Source organism: Sinohyriopsis cumingii, chromosome 3 (assembly GCF_028554795.1).
Source record: "Sinohyriopsis cumingii isolate HCF-2022 chromosome 3, ASM2855479v2, whole genome shotgun sequence".
Taxonomy (NCBI): Eukaryota; Metazoa; Mollusca; class Bivalvia; order Unionida; family Unionidae; genus Sinohyriopsis; species Sinohyriopsis cumingii.
In genome coordinates this window covers 147303164-147318590 of record NC_142963.1, presented here as the reverse complement: position 1 = coordinate 147318590, position 15427 = coordinate 147303164, and the positions used below count along the sequence as shown (strand labels likewise).

Here is a 15427-nt window from a genome sequence, read left to right as displayed (position 1 = left end):
GTATCACATCGTTCTGTAGAAGAATTACTCTTGCATGACTGACTCAATCCATAGATCGGCACTTAGTAGAAATGAAAACCCTTTGCAAAGTGGGGTCTTAATTATAAACGTAAACGATGAAGCATTCTTAATAGCGGCTTAATTGTTCCAATGTATAATGAGAAGAAATTCGTTTGGAAACGAAACATATCTACATATACAACACGTGGTGTGCCATGTGACGAGAAAACATAAATATGTCAACCACACCTAAGGAATGTGATATAAACCATGTGTGAATTTAATGAAACGCCGTATTCCTCGGCTGAATAAAAGAAGTTACACCTGTTTCGATATTGATGCATTGATCATTTAAGACTAGCGGTATTTGCCTAAAGAAAATCAAGTGACTGTAGAACTGAATGCTTAATTCCGCTGATTTGTGAGGAGATGATACAAAAATGATATATGTCGCCAGTGCAAATTGGATCTTTAAGGGAAAGAACCCACGTCAACTATATGATTCTGAAAACTACTTGTGATTTTTACGAGTTAAGGCAACAGCTGCGCACTTAAGTGAAATTATTTTCTGAGGTATTAACAGATGGATGAATTAGAGATTACGATTTCTGAAATCGACAACCTATGCGATGTCTTTGATGCTTTTGAGTTGTGCGATAGACACCATGTGCCGTGTGAAAAGCTATGTACTTTAGAAGAGGTGAAAAATAGGCTGAGGTTACATTATCAAAAATTGACTTGGGCGTCTTCACCAAAAGTGCTGGTAAGTCTTTCGTCCGCCTGTACTACTACAACTACTACTACATCTACCTCTAATGTTGCTGGTGTTGTCCCCCCACCCAACGCTACTTTCCCTACTACTTCCACTTCGTCATTGACACCACAAATCCTGTAAACTTTTCCGGGTTTAAGGTCATGAAGGGACCCAGGTGGCAATGTAGTCTAAGGCGCTCGCCACTACAAATCGTTCGTATCTCTGTCCACCATGGTTCAAGTCTTGACTTTGCCAACATGGGTATGTGAGAAAGCATGCCAGTAGCTTACTCTTGGTCGGTGATTCTTCCCCGGGATTTCCCTAGCTCTTCTTCTACCAAATATGCTGACCGCTTTGTATATAGCCTTCGAAGTACTGGAAAACATACATACATACATACATACATTGAAAGAACAACTTTCAGTATGATTCATAATTTTGGAGTCTTGATTTTAGTTCAGACGTTTATGAAACAAAACTTTAATGACAACTTACTGTCATTGCTGATCGGTCTGTAGTTAACTTCCTGAAGTCTTTATGTGTAAAATTTATTTTTAACCCACTCCTGTCAACTGTTTTTTTTCGAGGCTCTAAGGTTTCTCCTTACAATATAAGTCATTGCTGGAGAATATTTTTACTAACCGCAATTTTATATCGGTTACCTTTAAACTGGATGAGAGCGAACGAACGTCACGAGCAAACGTTAGCTATTTTCGGCGATAGTGATCCGGATGACTCATTCGTTGAAAACAAGAAGAAATTACAAACTTTAAAAGTTATTGGAAATAAGAAAATTTTAAAGAGCTAAATAAACCTTCATAATTGTACAATATCTGAGAGCACGAAATTAGATATTATAATTAGAAATATTTGTGTCTGCATTCGTTGGTTTGAACTCGCAACGAAACAAATATCTATTCAATTCAAAATAAAATAATAAACTAAAATGCAAAGAAATTTTAACAAAATTAACAGGATAAGCGTTTAACAATTATCAACACCTGAAATTTATGGGATCAATAACTAATGTAGGTGCAACATTATTCAAGTCTAAATAAGAATGTTAAGCATTACAAGTATTGAACGCATTCGGGCCTTAACGGTTTTAATTTACGGTCAGTTGTTGTCAATTTCTGTGGTCATCATGTGAAAGCGTATTCAAATTCAGCACTAACTGGGTGTTTAAAGTATTGTCCGAGGCCAAAGGGTTTCAACTTGTTTTAGGATGGGATATTTTGAATAGATTATAGTCCTTATTGTCGTTGTTTAGCAAATTTGTCAAAACATAACATCTTTGACCCTTAAGTAATTCAGCCAGATAATAGAGGTTGGGTTCAGTTTCAACTTCCTATATTTTAATTCAATATTAAACCAAGAGAATGCTGATACCGAGTAAATAATACGCAAATTATATAATGAAAATAAGGAGATATGTCGATCTCTGGTCACTTTTAATATGTATGTGAGTAGAGTTTATAATATGTTTTCAATGTCTTAAATGCATTAAAAGTGCATTTAGTCATTTGTATTTAATACATTATAATTGACTGGGTATAGAGTAACACGTGTACTGTGTATATAATACTGACATCACTTACTTTGCATATTATGAATTCTCAATATTCAAAATTAAACAATAAAGATAGTTGATACAGATTAATTTAAGAATATGCGAATGTATGACATATAATATTAGTGGATTCAGCAGATCAAGCATTTGTCTTTGTTTTGGAGTTTTAAGTGTGTAACTCTAGACACTGTTAAGATCTTTGATATGACGTAATTTTCCGCACCGAGAATTCTTTTAGTAGTTCTGTCATCTATTATTCAAGATCGTCCTTCCTCTTCAAAGATTTGGGAAGGCTATATGTTCATATAATCGATTATAAATATAGGAATAGGCAAAATGTTCCAATCATCAATTATAAGTATTGGAACAGGCTATATGTTCCAGTCATCGATTATAAGTATTGGAACAGATTGCATGTTCCAGTCATCGATTATAAATATTGGAACAGACTACAAGTTCAAAGCATCAATTATAAGTATTGGAATCGGCTGGATGCTGATATAATTAATAATCAGACAAAAATACCTTCTGATATCCGAACACCACCAAACAAGTGTACCAGGTACTACGCTACCTAATCTCTTTTATTAGCCCATCCCCAACACTAACCTACCTCATTTTCCCGCTAGTGGCGCTGTAAGCGGGCCCTTCTACTTGAAAGTACTACAGAGGCTCGGCTCATAATTATCCTTCATCTAGTTCAGGGGAGAACAACATTTTCCGGACAAGGGCCATATTGCATTTTCTAAGACTACTCGAGGGCCCACATACTAATTTCTTTAATATAATTACTGTTAACGGGACAGATTTTTGTGTTGTTTTAATTTGCCCTGAGTGCCGGACAGAACACGTTAGCGGGCCGATCTGGCCGCGGGAAGGGTGTTGTCCACCCCTGATCTAGTTATATGAACTTTCCCATTTGTAGACCGTAGACGTTCTAGCGTTTCGAAATCATGTTACAAATACACTTAAGGTAGATACGGACTACATTCGTAATAAATGTGGTATGACTTTATCAACGGAGATATTTTCATCGGAATATTATTACAGTCCATTTCTACGGGTAACACACACACACACACACACATATGCCTGTTGATTCATTCTGTCATTTGCTGCAAAATGGTGTTAAACCCTACATCAACAACAAATCAATGCCATATAATTATTATTATTATTATTTAGTAATATTTTTGCTTGGTCGATATTTCCAAATTGTTTCAGTATAGTTCTTTTTCGATTTTATTGTGGCTTTCCTTCCCATTACATAATCACAATGGTACTTCCAGAAAATGATGCTCATGTATGTTCATTCGCAATATACTTGTTAGGAATCGCTAAACAAGGTAAGGCAACTCGAGTTTTGGGAAAGACCTATAAGACCCACTTTTTACAAGAAATATCTTTCCTTAATCTCTTAAACAGGAAACATGCCATGTAGGATAATGCATGAAACCTGCCATGTAAATCTGCAAGAAACATGTCATGTAATATATCTGCATGAATGTCATGTAATATATCTGCATGAAACATGTCATGTAATACATCTTCAAGAAACATGTCATGTAATATATCTGCATGAATGTCATGTAATATATCTGCAAGAAACATGTCATGTAATATATCTGCAAGAAACATATGTAATATATCTGCATGAATGTCATGTAATATATCTGCAAGAAACATGTCATGTAATATATCTGCAAGAAACATGTCATGTAATATATCTGCAAGTAACATGTCATGTAATATATCTGCATGAATGTCATGTAATATATCTGCATGAAATGTCATGTAATATATCTGCATGAAATGTCATGTAATATATCTGCAAGAAACATGTCATGTAATATATCTGCATGAATGTCATGTAATATATCTGCAAGAAACATGTCATGTAATATATATGCATGAATGTCATGTAGAATATTTGCATGATTATAGGAAAACAAAATGAAGCATACTTGGATAAAGAACGTACGGAATTCCTATGACCTTCAACATGCCATGAGTAGGCCATATCAATCAGCATCCTTGTGGTACTGCTTCTGAATATGCCGATTTGATGGGAACACCGCTCGGTCATTTCCTTCAAGTCTTAAAAAGACCTATGAAGTACTTGTAAGAATATACATCAATGTGATGTGTTTGGTGATTCGCCTCTGGCGGAATCGACTACATATGATACCACAGTAATGGCCGAGATTGTTCCAGGTGAGATTTTATCTCCTTTCGCCGCCATATTGTTACATGTCAATGAAAGTAATTCAGAATATTTATACCGATGACAACGAATTACATCCGTGGTTTATTTCATAACCTGTGGGAAATGGTCAAGAGATGTTCAGACCAGCGCCAGGTAAGTCATACGAATCAGCATCCCTGTGGTAATGCTACAACTAAACAATTTGTTTTATGTTTTATTCACTGAAAGTTTGGTGCAAAGAAGAGAAAGGGTAAGAGGAAAACGTGCATATTCCCACCAATGGATCAGAAGAGTGTTTGCCTGGAAAACCTTTCCGGGTCGATAACTTAAGAGTTACTATGTACAGTTTAACATCAGTTCATCATAGGGACCTTGGAAGATGTCATTACCTTAAGGATTTCAAGAATATTACATGTTGAGTGGAAGGGGAGGTCAACATGCGACAATAATATGATACCGAGTCCGTCAACTTTGTTCAATTTAAGGAAAAGTCAAAACAGTATTCAATATATAAAACTGCACATAAAAACGAACGTGTGTGTGTATGTTTAAATAATAATCGAATCATTATACATACATTCAAATTAAGAACAATTTGTAAAGTTAGACCATACACGCCTAAAATCAAATTTTGTAACTTTTAAAGTATGGGAAATTCATATTTTAACCTAATTATCAGAGACATGAGGTTGGCAGAGGAAATAATTTTAAATAAATTTAATGTTGTAATAATGCAAAATAACATTGACAAAGGAATATAAGTAATTTGTTTTATTACTCTGCTCTCATACAATTTGGCAGGACATATTTCTTACAAATGTTAAACAATACGTGTCACTTTGTTTTCAAATTTCATATTATAGCATAACAAGAGAACTGATGTTGATGAGACCTTTAAAAAGAAAACATTTAAATTATAACTACAATCCTTTCAAACATTTTCATAATTTGTTTTGGCTTTACAACAGATTGAAAATAATGTTGTTGTTTTTTTTTTTTTAAATTGCAAACCGGTTACAATATTTGTAACTTTGAAGGAGTACGTAGAAGTGCAGGCGCGGTGAATTGCCTGTTCTTTCATGTGAGCTACACAAATGGGTTAATTAAAGGAAATTATTGCCCAAAGTGTTTATAATAACCTTTGGACGACTGAACATTTCCATCACCTTTCATAGAAAGTGTCTGAAGAGTAACACGTGAAAAACAACAGTGGGATGGAATGCAAGAAATTTTAACCGGCTACATACCTCCATCTATGATATTTTTCTTGGTGTCAGTGTAAATAAATACCAATATAGGCTCCACATAATTCTCCTGGAATACTGCATGCTGAAGGTCTCCATATCCAAGAAATGCCTTTGCGCATTGCATTATTCAATGCCCAGTCAGTAGGACCACCGGAAAAGCGCACAGAAATAGTTAATTTTATCAACGACCAAAATGTTGACATATTTTACGTGACAGAAACATGGCTAAAACATCAGGCGATGAGCCCAAGTGTGCGGATCTAACACTCACTGGTTACTCCATCAAGTCGTTCCCCCGTAATTCTCACGGAGGTGGAATTGCTGTCATCACAAAGAACTCCATGATAAAACATCTTAACTATACCACAACATTCAATTTCGACCACACATCGTTTGAACTAGTCCAAACCATACTCACACTGGAGCAAAGGTCAGTCCATTTTTTCTGCCTATACCGCCCTCCTCCTAGTAGAAAAAACAAGTTGACTGACTGTCTCTTTTTGGAGCAGTTTCCGAATCTCCTGGACTATGGAAATTCGATAGGCGGCAACCTGATTATTCTTGGAGATTTGAACCTTCACTATGACTGTCCCGGAAACTCAAATACATCAAAACTCATAGATTCCATTAATGTTTTCAACCTCAAACAGTCAGTTAACCAACCCACCCATAAACATGGTCACATTTTAGACTGGATTCTTCATAGACCTGATGATAACATTCTACGGTCCTCCCTGGTATCCCATGACCTTGCATCAGATCACCTCTGCATTATATGCCATCTTGACGTATCAGTCCCTAACCCTCCACCTTTATCTGCTACTAAGAGAAACCTCCGTATGATAAATAGAACCAAACTAATGCATGACATCCAAGCTAGCCTAACAACTTGCTTACCTCCTACCGCAGAACAACTCGATAACTGTCTGCCTTCATTAGTTGACAAACATGCCCCAGCTACCAAGTGCAGAGTATCAATTCAAAAGTGTTCTCCATGGTATAGCAGTGTTAGGGACCAGCTTCGCACTGCTAAAAGAGACCGCAGTAAAGCTGAGAGGCTCTGGCTTTCCACCAGACTCACTATTCGTAAGCAAATCTATGAAGTCGCTAAGAAGAATGTCACAAATATAGTCCATGCAGCGAAATCAGCCCACTACACTACTAAGATCATGGAAAGTTCCAGCTGCAAAGAGCTCTTCGAGATTACTAACAAGCTAATGTCAAGGAACAAATCAACACCACTTCCAACTACCTTCTCTCCAGTCGACCTTCCGGACATGTTTGCAAATTTCTTCCGTGGCAAAGCACAAACCATTAGAGATAAGCTTGACACCACAATTTCAATTGACCCGTCGTCACCATACAGTTGGGATACAAAATTTGAGCGGCAACCATTAGCAGCATTTGAACCTGTCTCTATGGATTTCGTACGTACAATCGTGATGAAGAGTGCACCAAAGCCATGTGAACTTGATCCAATTCCAACATCACTGCTGCTTGAGTGCTTAGATCCAGTATTGCCTTCACTAACTGATGTTATTAATACCTCTCTCACATCTGGGGAATTCCCATCATTTTTAAAAACTGCCATTGTAAAGCCTCTGCTGAAGAAACCAACACTAGACCAGAACGATTTAAAGAACTACCGCCCAGTTTCTAATCTCCCATTCATTTCAAAAATCTTAGAAAAGGTTGTTCTATCCCAGCTTATATCTCATCTAAATTCAAATAGTCTTTTTAGCAATGTACAATCTCTGCATATCGCCCTTGCCACAGTACTGAAACTACTCTTCTAAAAGTAGTTAATGACATTCTCTCTGCGTTGGATAGCGGAAAGATTACAGTCCTCACCCTCCTTGACTTGTCTGCAGCATTTGACACAATAGACCATGATATATTACTTCACCGTCTCCAGCATGTATTTGGCATTCATGATACAGCCTTACTGTGGTTCAAGTCCTACTTGGTCAACAGGACACAAATTGTATCAGCAAATGGAATACACTCCAGCCCAGTTGATCTATGTTGTGGTGTTCCACAGGGGTCTGTTCTTGGACATGTTCTCTTCATTCTGTACACTCAGTCGCTCTCAAGTGTCATAGATCATTATCCAGTGTCTCACCAATTGTACGCTGATGACACCCAAATATACAAATCTAGCCACCCAACTGAAGTTGATGCTACCATCCAAGGTGTAGAGAGGTGCATTTCTGATGTGAAATCATGGATGACTTGTAACAAGCTGCAGATGAATGATGATAAAACTGAGGCCATTCTGATGACAACACAAAGACTTTCTCATTCACATCCTTTACCTCAAACAATAAATATCAGCAACGCCAACATTAAATTCACACAATCAGTATGAAACCTAGCTCTTTCTCTGGACAGTACTCTCACATTGCACCAACATGTCATAAACATTTGCAAGGCTGCATATCTTGAGCTGAGACGCATCAGCTCAGTTCGCAAATATCTTTCAGTTGATGCCACTAAAACACCTGTGTGTTCATTAGTACTTTCAAGACTGGACTATTGTAACTCAGTTATGTCTGGTTCATCTCAATATCCACTCCAGAAACTTCAGAAAGTTCAAAACACAGCTGCTCGGATCATACTTAGAGCACCACGATCAGAGCACACCTCCTGCTCTGTACCCTACACTGGCTATCCATTCGATCCAGAATCAAACACAAAATTTGTTCTCTGTGCTACATTTCACTGTCAGACTCTAGTCCAACATACCTATCAGACCTCACCCATGTGTAGACACCAGCAAGATACTTACGCTCCTCTTCTGACAATCGTATACTCATTATTCCAAGTATGAAAACAAAGTCATATGGACAGCGTTCTTTTGCATACCAGGGCCCAGCAACGTGGAATGAATTGCCCACTGAACTTAGACACAAAGACACAGTGATCACATTCAAGACGGCTCTCAAAACTCACTTATTTCGACTGCAAGAATAAACTTAAAGACCTAATAATGTTACCTACCTGAAATATTCTCAGCATGTTTTTTTATTTTTTAATGTTTTTCTAATTTCATGTTGTTTGTTTTTGTAATAATATTATTATGTTTTTTATCTTATAGGTGTTGTCTAATGTTGTAAAGCGCTTAGAGCTTCTAAAGATTAGGCGCTATGCAAAGTCCTCATTATTATTATTATTATTATTATTATTATTTAGGGCTGAAAACATGTAATCACTTGTGAATCAGAGAAAAATCCCTTAAAGCTCTAAAATGTATTATTTTTAGAAAATGGGACATTTTGGTGTTGCATTATTTTTTTACCAACATCTTATTACCTGAAAATGGCACCAAATACGTGGCCAAATCTTCTGAGTTAATTTTACAACTTCTCGTATTTTTGCAAATTGGTCAGCTATCAGAATAAATATTGTTTTCATATGACAGAGTAATATCTAGAATTGTGTTTAATGAACGGCTCTTCAATATTGAAGAACTATCCTGCTATTTGGTGTAATAATTTCAAAACATGCCCATAAAAGATTATTTCATGATTCTACGTAATTATTAATAATGTGATAAAAAAATTCTTCTAATTTTCATTAATTTGATACTCTCATAGCGTTATTTAAATATAAGATATTCGATTTTATGACTTTCGTTTACAGTTTATTACAGCATCCTATATCAACCTGCAGGTGGCAAGGGAACGTTGTCGTGGAGTTGGGGGGGGGGGGGTATTTTTCCAAGGCAAGACTCATCCATACCTAAGACAGTGATAAAACATAACACAAATAACAGGCTTTGGTGTGACGAAGGTCAAAATATATAAAGTAAATGGAGATTCTATACAAATGCAGTACAAAGCCGTTGTAATATCACTCACCACAAATTATCTATTTTTGTCACTTACGTGCCAACACGTAGATGAAAAATTGTTTCATAAGGAGAATCTCAGTTGTACTGCCAATTGTTATTAAAATTAGTAAGATCTATTTTTAGAGCTTTGCACTTAGAAGACGGAACTCTTCTTAATCAGTGCTGAGGTATCAAATATCGCATTTTAAAACGTGTTACGAGATGAGTAACAGTTAAGTAATTGCAAAAAGAATAAATCTATGTTTTTTGAGTAGATATATTGAAATATTTCACGAGTGACGCGGAAACTTTGCATTGTCACGAGTGGCTTCGCTACACGTGAAAAAGTGAGATGTTTCTACTAGTTTCACTAGTACTTAAAAAGGTACATTTCATTTTTATTATATATTTTTAAAGCAAAAAGCTTCGATTTACATGGGTTATCTCCATTCTGTGTCAATGCTATTAGCAGCTGAATTACTATATCGATAAAAAGACGTTCCTCAGTTTTACAAAATGTTTGGGACAGTGGCGTTTTACAAATTTAGCTTGTATATAGCATGCATTAAATCGGGGATTTTATCAAAATAATGGTAGCATTCGTACTAATTTTTTATTTGTATTAACACATTTCACTGATGGCGTGGTTGCCTAGAAATATAACAGAGTGGTTGTATCTGACAGACATCAGAAGGTAAAATCTTTAAGCAGCCTGTGTGTGTGTGCGTGTGTCTGCGATTTGAAGAAAACATTTTCAGTCATATGGCTACAGTGTCTGCAGTGTGGCAGTTTAATGTGATGTCTAGCACTGGGTCATCATGACGCAGACATGTATCATCATGTCCCACCCAGTCAAACTATCCTGACACCAGGCCGACCAGTCCTAACACTAACCTCTTAATGCTGAGTGTCTTTCTGTTTGTACCATTTTTATGTGTTGGTATTACTCGGCCGTGGTTCGAACCCGCGACCTCCCGCATCCGAGCCCTAAGCCACCGGAGCGGTTAACATCTTTAAGCAAAACAATTTACTGATTGTGAGTTTACTTGTAAGGATTTTCGAACTCCATTTTGTTATTTGTTTACATTCAAATGTAATTTTTGTGTGTCCTTGGCACGTTTGCAGTCTAGCTTGGTAGTAGAAGCTATATCCAATTTTCGATTGTCACTTAATTTCGGTTGCAATCAACACTAATAAACGCCTGATTTATCCATCGTTTTCCAACCACAGAAGTGGCGAAATACTTTTTCTGCAACTAATTTATTTTAATATCTCCAAATGAACCATATATTACATACACACACAGATATATATATATATATATATATATATATATATATATATATATATATATATATATATATATATATATATATATATATATATATATATATTTAGGCATAATTGCAAATGCGAGTAAATGAAATCGCTGCATTTTCAGTCGCGAGTTTAACAAGTATTTTTTAAGAATAGATAACTTTAACCACAAATTGCACTTAATTTATTTTGCCTATACTCACTATAATCAGATGTAATGCACCAACGACTATGCAAATTAATCATTAAAACTGATACTTTCTGTCAATTTGTTAAAGTGCTTGACCGGGTTTTGTGAAATTCAATTCAGCATCACACACTGTATGCTTCCTTTCACTTAAATAATACAAAAAACACAAAAACGTAACAATTTGAAGCAGATGCAAATGTTTCAAGTTTAAATTAACCTGTCTTATAAATGTCTCAAGTTCAGTCTTGTGTCTGGGCGTGCCGACATCAACGTGATCTTCATTGAGCAAAATAGATAGTTTTCTTCTAATTTTGAATAAATTATGTTTGAAGACGAGGCGATTCTCAACCTATTGAATCCCTTATGCATTCAAGTTTGTGTAAATGATTATCCATCATCGTAGTATAAATAATACGTGTGCACAACTTTAACGAACATTAAAACTTATATAATCCAACTTTAATAATTAGCGAGGAACACACGATCCATACCATATCACGCATCTCAAGTTTGAAAACATGAACAGTGATGATTGAGAAGTGGGAAGTAGAGAAGCTCACATTTGCAGGGCAAACAAGAGGGGGAGGGCAACCGGGAATATATTCCCGGGGCCCGGGCCGAACAACACTTTTTGATTTTAGAAAAGATTTTTTTTGTTTGAACAAGAACTATGAGAAGCCCGGGTGCTTCTTACCCCAGGGTCCGTGATCGCTCTCTACGGCCCTGTATTTTTGAACAATGGAACTCATCATCAGGTAAATATAACATCATCAGGTTTATCCGTCAATAAGAAAGCAAATCGACACTTGGATGAAAGTCATTTAGTTGGGTAACTAGATGATGTTGTCTGAGTATGCCAGTAACCTCAATAGCTAGGGGCTAAATGAAAAGACGCAACCACTTAATTAAGGGAAAATATGATGTATAGGCGACAGTGACTTTTTCTGGTATGCGTATTCTATTTTAGAGAAATATATACAGTAATATAGCTTAATAATTAGTGTATGAACAGAATCAGCATCATATTTAACTAAGATCATTCAGATGGGAAATGTGGGTCACAGTGCTCTGTGTTTAAGATAAGAATAGAGTACTCATCAAAATGCATCCACTTACCAAGTTTCATTTTCCCATGTATAGCGGTATTATATAATACGTAAAAAAATATTTTTTAAAATAAGCCTGTAAAATGATTTAAGGGTGTGGTTCTAATAGAGATGCATGCATTCAACTAGTTTGATGATTCTTCAATGAGTATTGCCTAACATTCAATCGTTAGTGAAGCATGAAAAATGGGTCAAAGTGACCTAGTTTAGTGAAGATGCATTCCTTTGCTAATTTTCAATAATCTTGCCAAACCAATATGTATACGGGATAGTGAAAATAAATTTGGTTATGAGCTAAACTCAAAATCTTTTCTTAAGCCATTAAACCGTGAAATGTAGGTCACCATGACCGTCTTTTATTATAAGTGTGAGGTACGATAGAAGTAGATATACAAATCTATTTTTCTGATCTTATGATAATCAGAGCTTGCGAAATAAACTAAAAGTACAAATTGTAACCAAAGTCGATAAAGTATGAAATATGGATCACAGTGACCGATTTTATAATGAGGGTGTATCATTCATTGAATGCATCCCCGATCAAATTTTATGAATATTTAGTTTAAGAATATGCATACATGGTATTGTTTCCCTTTTTGGTTATGAACTAACGCAAAAACGTAACCTAAGTCAGTAAAAATGTGCAATATAGGTCAAAGTGACCTTTCGTTGTAAAGATTTTTAATAATGGAGACGCATATACTATGAACAGAACCTAAAACAATACACTGGAAGCAAAATAGATAAACAAAGTTAGCGCATATAAGTCGCAATCATATACTTTTTTGATAATTGTGTAGAACGCATCCAAACCTATCATCTCACCATACTTCACGATTCCAGGTAAAACAGTATTTATAGTGTGCAAAGAAAACCAACGTAAGCCCATTAAAATTTTAACCTAGACAGTGCAACTAATTTACATGTAAAATTATACCCCTCAAGCCCCCACTTCTGGAGGTATATGCTAAGAAACCCACAAATCTTGCTAGAAATAAGAACGGTTGACATTCAATGACAGTGCACTTGTTCATATGATTTTATCTGTGCGGGCGTTGAAGCTGAGGGTGGGGTAGGAGTAGTGCATTAGGTTATCGCTGCTTTGTAGAAGTGAGCTGAAATTGATACTTGTCAGGTACTTTCCGTGAGATGCAAACTTGATACGTAATTAAAATGAAAGACTGAACAAACATTACAGCTATTTCATTGCCTCTTAATGCAAGTAACTTGCTTACTAGCACGTTTTCCTCTCCAATTATATTTGAAATGTAGTAATGCCATAATTCAAAACTATTATAATGCAAATCAAAAGTTGTATGTACTTGCTGATTGCATCAATTTGATTGCAGTGTAAAACTGTACCATAATCACCTTTTGTCAATTACCACTGTCACTAAACTTGATGAGTCAGTAAAATATATTACACCAAACACATTTCTACCGGTGCAGCCATCAATCGAAAAGGAAGTTTTCAAATAGAAGGTCATATAGTTAGTGAATTTTTTATGGATACAATTTTTTTAGACGTAACTTACAAAATTATCCTAACACTGCATCTGACACTGTTGTCGTTGATCAGCATCCTTTCTTGTTTACGTTAAACACCTGAAATGTGTATCTGTTGTAAGAATCGAGTGTATTCAACAGTTCTCTCACCATATATATATAATTTAGAGTTTCGCTGTTAACATAAGCAGCGTAACTTTTATAATTTTGATGGTATTGTTGACCGCTCCAGTGGCCTAGTGGTTAGACTGGATTCGAACCCCGGCCGAGTCATACCAAAGACTTATAAAAACAAAAATGGTACTAACTGCTGCCTCTCTAAGCTCTCGTCATTAAGAGGTTAGTGTTAGGACTGATTGGCTTGGTGTCGGGATATTGTGACAGGGTGGGTCATCATGCTACATGTCTGCGGCATGATGCCCCAGTGCTAGACATCAATATAAACTGCCACACTGCAGAAATCGTAGCCATATGACTAAAAAATGTTAAAACTACGTTAAAAATCCTAATCACACACACACACACACACACACACACACACACACACACACATTGATAGCATTGTATTTGCTTTTTTGCATTCAGACGAAAATTAGAAATGATGGTATTAACATGATTGAAAAACGCAGATAACCTATCATTTAATTGTGTTTCTTTTCCAGTATGTATGTATATATATATATATATATATATATATATATATATATATATATATATATATATATATATATATAACTTGTGTAAGAGCAATTTTTCCCTTCCAGTCGACCGCTCCGGTGGCCTAGTTGTTAGAGCGTCCGCCTCGGATGCGAGAGGTCCATTGGTCCCGGATCCCGGTCAACTCAAGTCATATCGAAGACTTATAAAAATGGTACAAACAGCTGCCTCGCCAGGCGCTCAGCATTACGTGGTTAGCGTTAGGACTGGTCGGCTTGGTGACAGGATAATGCTACATGCCTATGGTATGACGTTCCAGTGCTAGACATCACTATAAACTGCTTACTGCAGACATCGTATCAATACAACTGACAAATATTAAAGCTACATTAAAAATCTAAATCACACACACACACACACACACACACACACACACACACACTTTTCCAGTCATATTTAACATGTATTAATACAGTAATTCAAAATCAGGACGCATATTATGAAGTTTCAATGTCTCGTTGGGAGCCGACGGAATTATCGCTCTTTTCTTTGTACTTCATTTCGTTCCAGTTGGACAAATGTCACATCACACATACGGTACATATAACAAAGAAACCAAACAGTTCCAGCTGTAGTCAGAAATTTGGAAAACAATAATGTTGTCCTTCGGTGAAAACAAACGATCTGTTTAAATCGGACGTAAAAACGAAGCGCTTGTACGTGGCACTTCTAATCGATCAATGCCTGATACAAACCAGTATCCAAATGATGCGTGTACGACAGCATTGCGGCGAAAATCAGCGAAAAATGTTCAGTGTAGCGTGAAAAAAATAATACGTTGTCAGGATGACACATGTGCGTGTAATTTATAATATTTGAAACATTTCCGATCAGCTTTTCAATAACCAAAACCCAAGTACTCACTTTTAAAAAATTAATTAATAGAATCCGATTAAAATCAAATCTCCACAGTCCTGTGAAGATCTAATGGACACCGATCAAAGGTCATGTTCTGTTGACCTTGTCGTCTCACCAATCAAAG

The 15427-nt window shown here is 36.1% G+C and overlaps 1 protein-coding gene across 1 annotated transcript in view; it reads left to right on the top strand.

Moving 5' to 3' along the window:
• The first annotated feature begins 132 nt into the window (after nucleotides 1-132).
• Nucleotides 133-15427, top strand: part of LOC149804098 (uncharacterized) — a 60931-nt gene continuing 45636 nt past the window's right edge. Inside the window, exon 1 of the mRNA XM_089954059.1 lies at nucleotides 133-763. Coding sequence (XP_089810185.1) covers nucleotides 584-763 — 180 coding nt within the window. The 5' untranslated portion in view covers nucleotides 133-583. The remainder of the gene's footprint in view (nucleotides 764-15427) is intronic.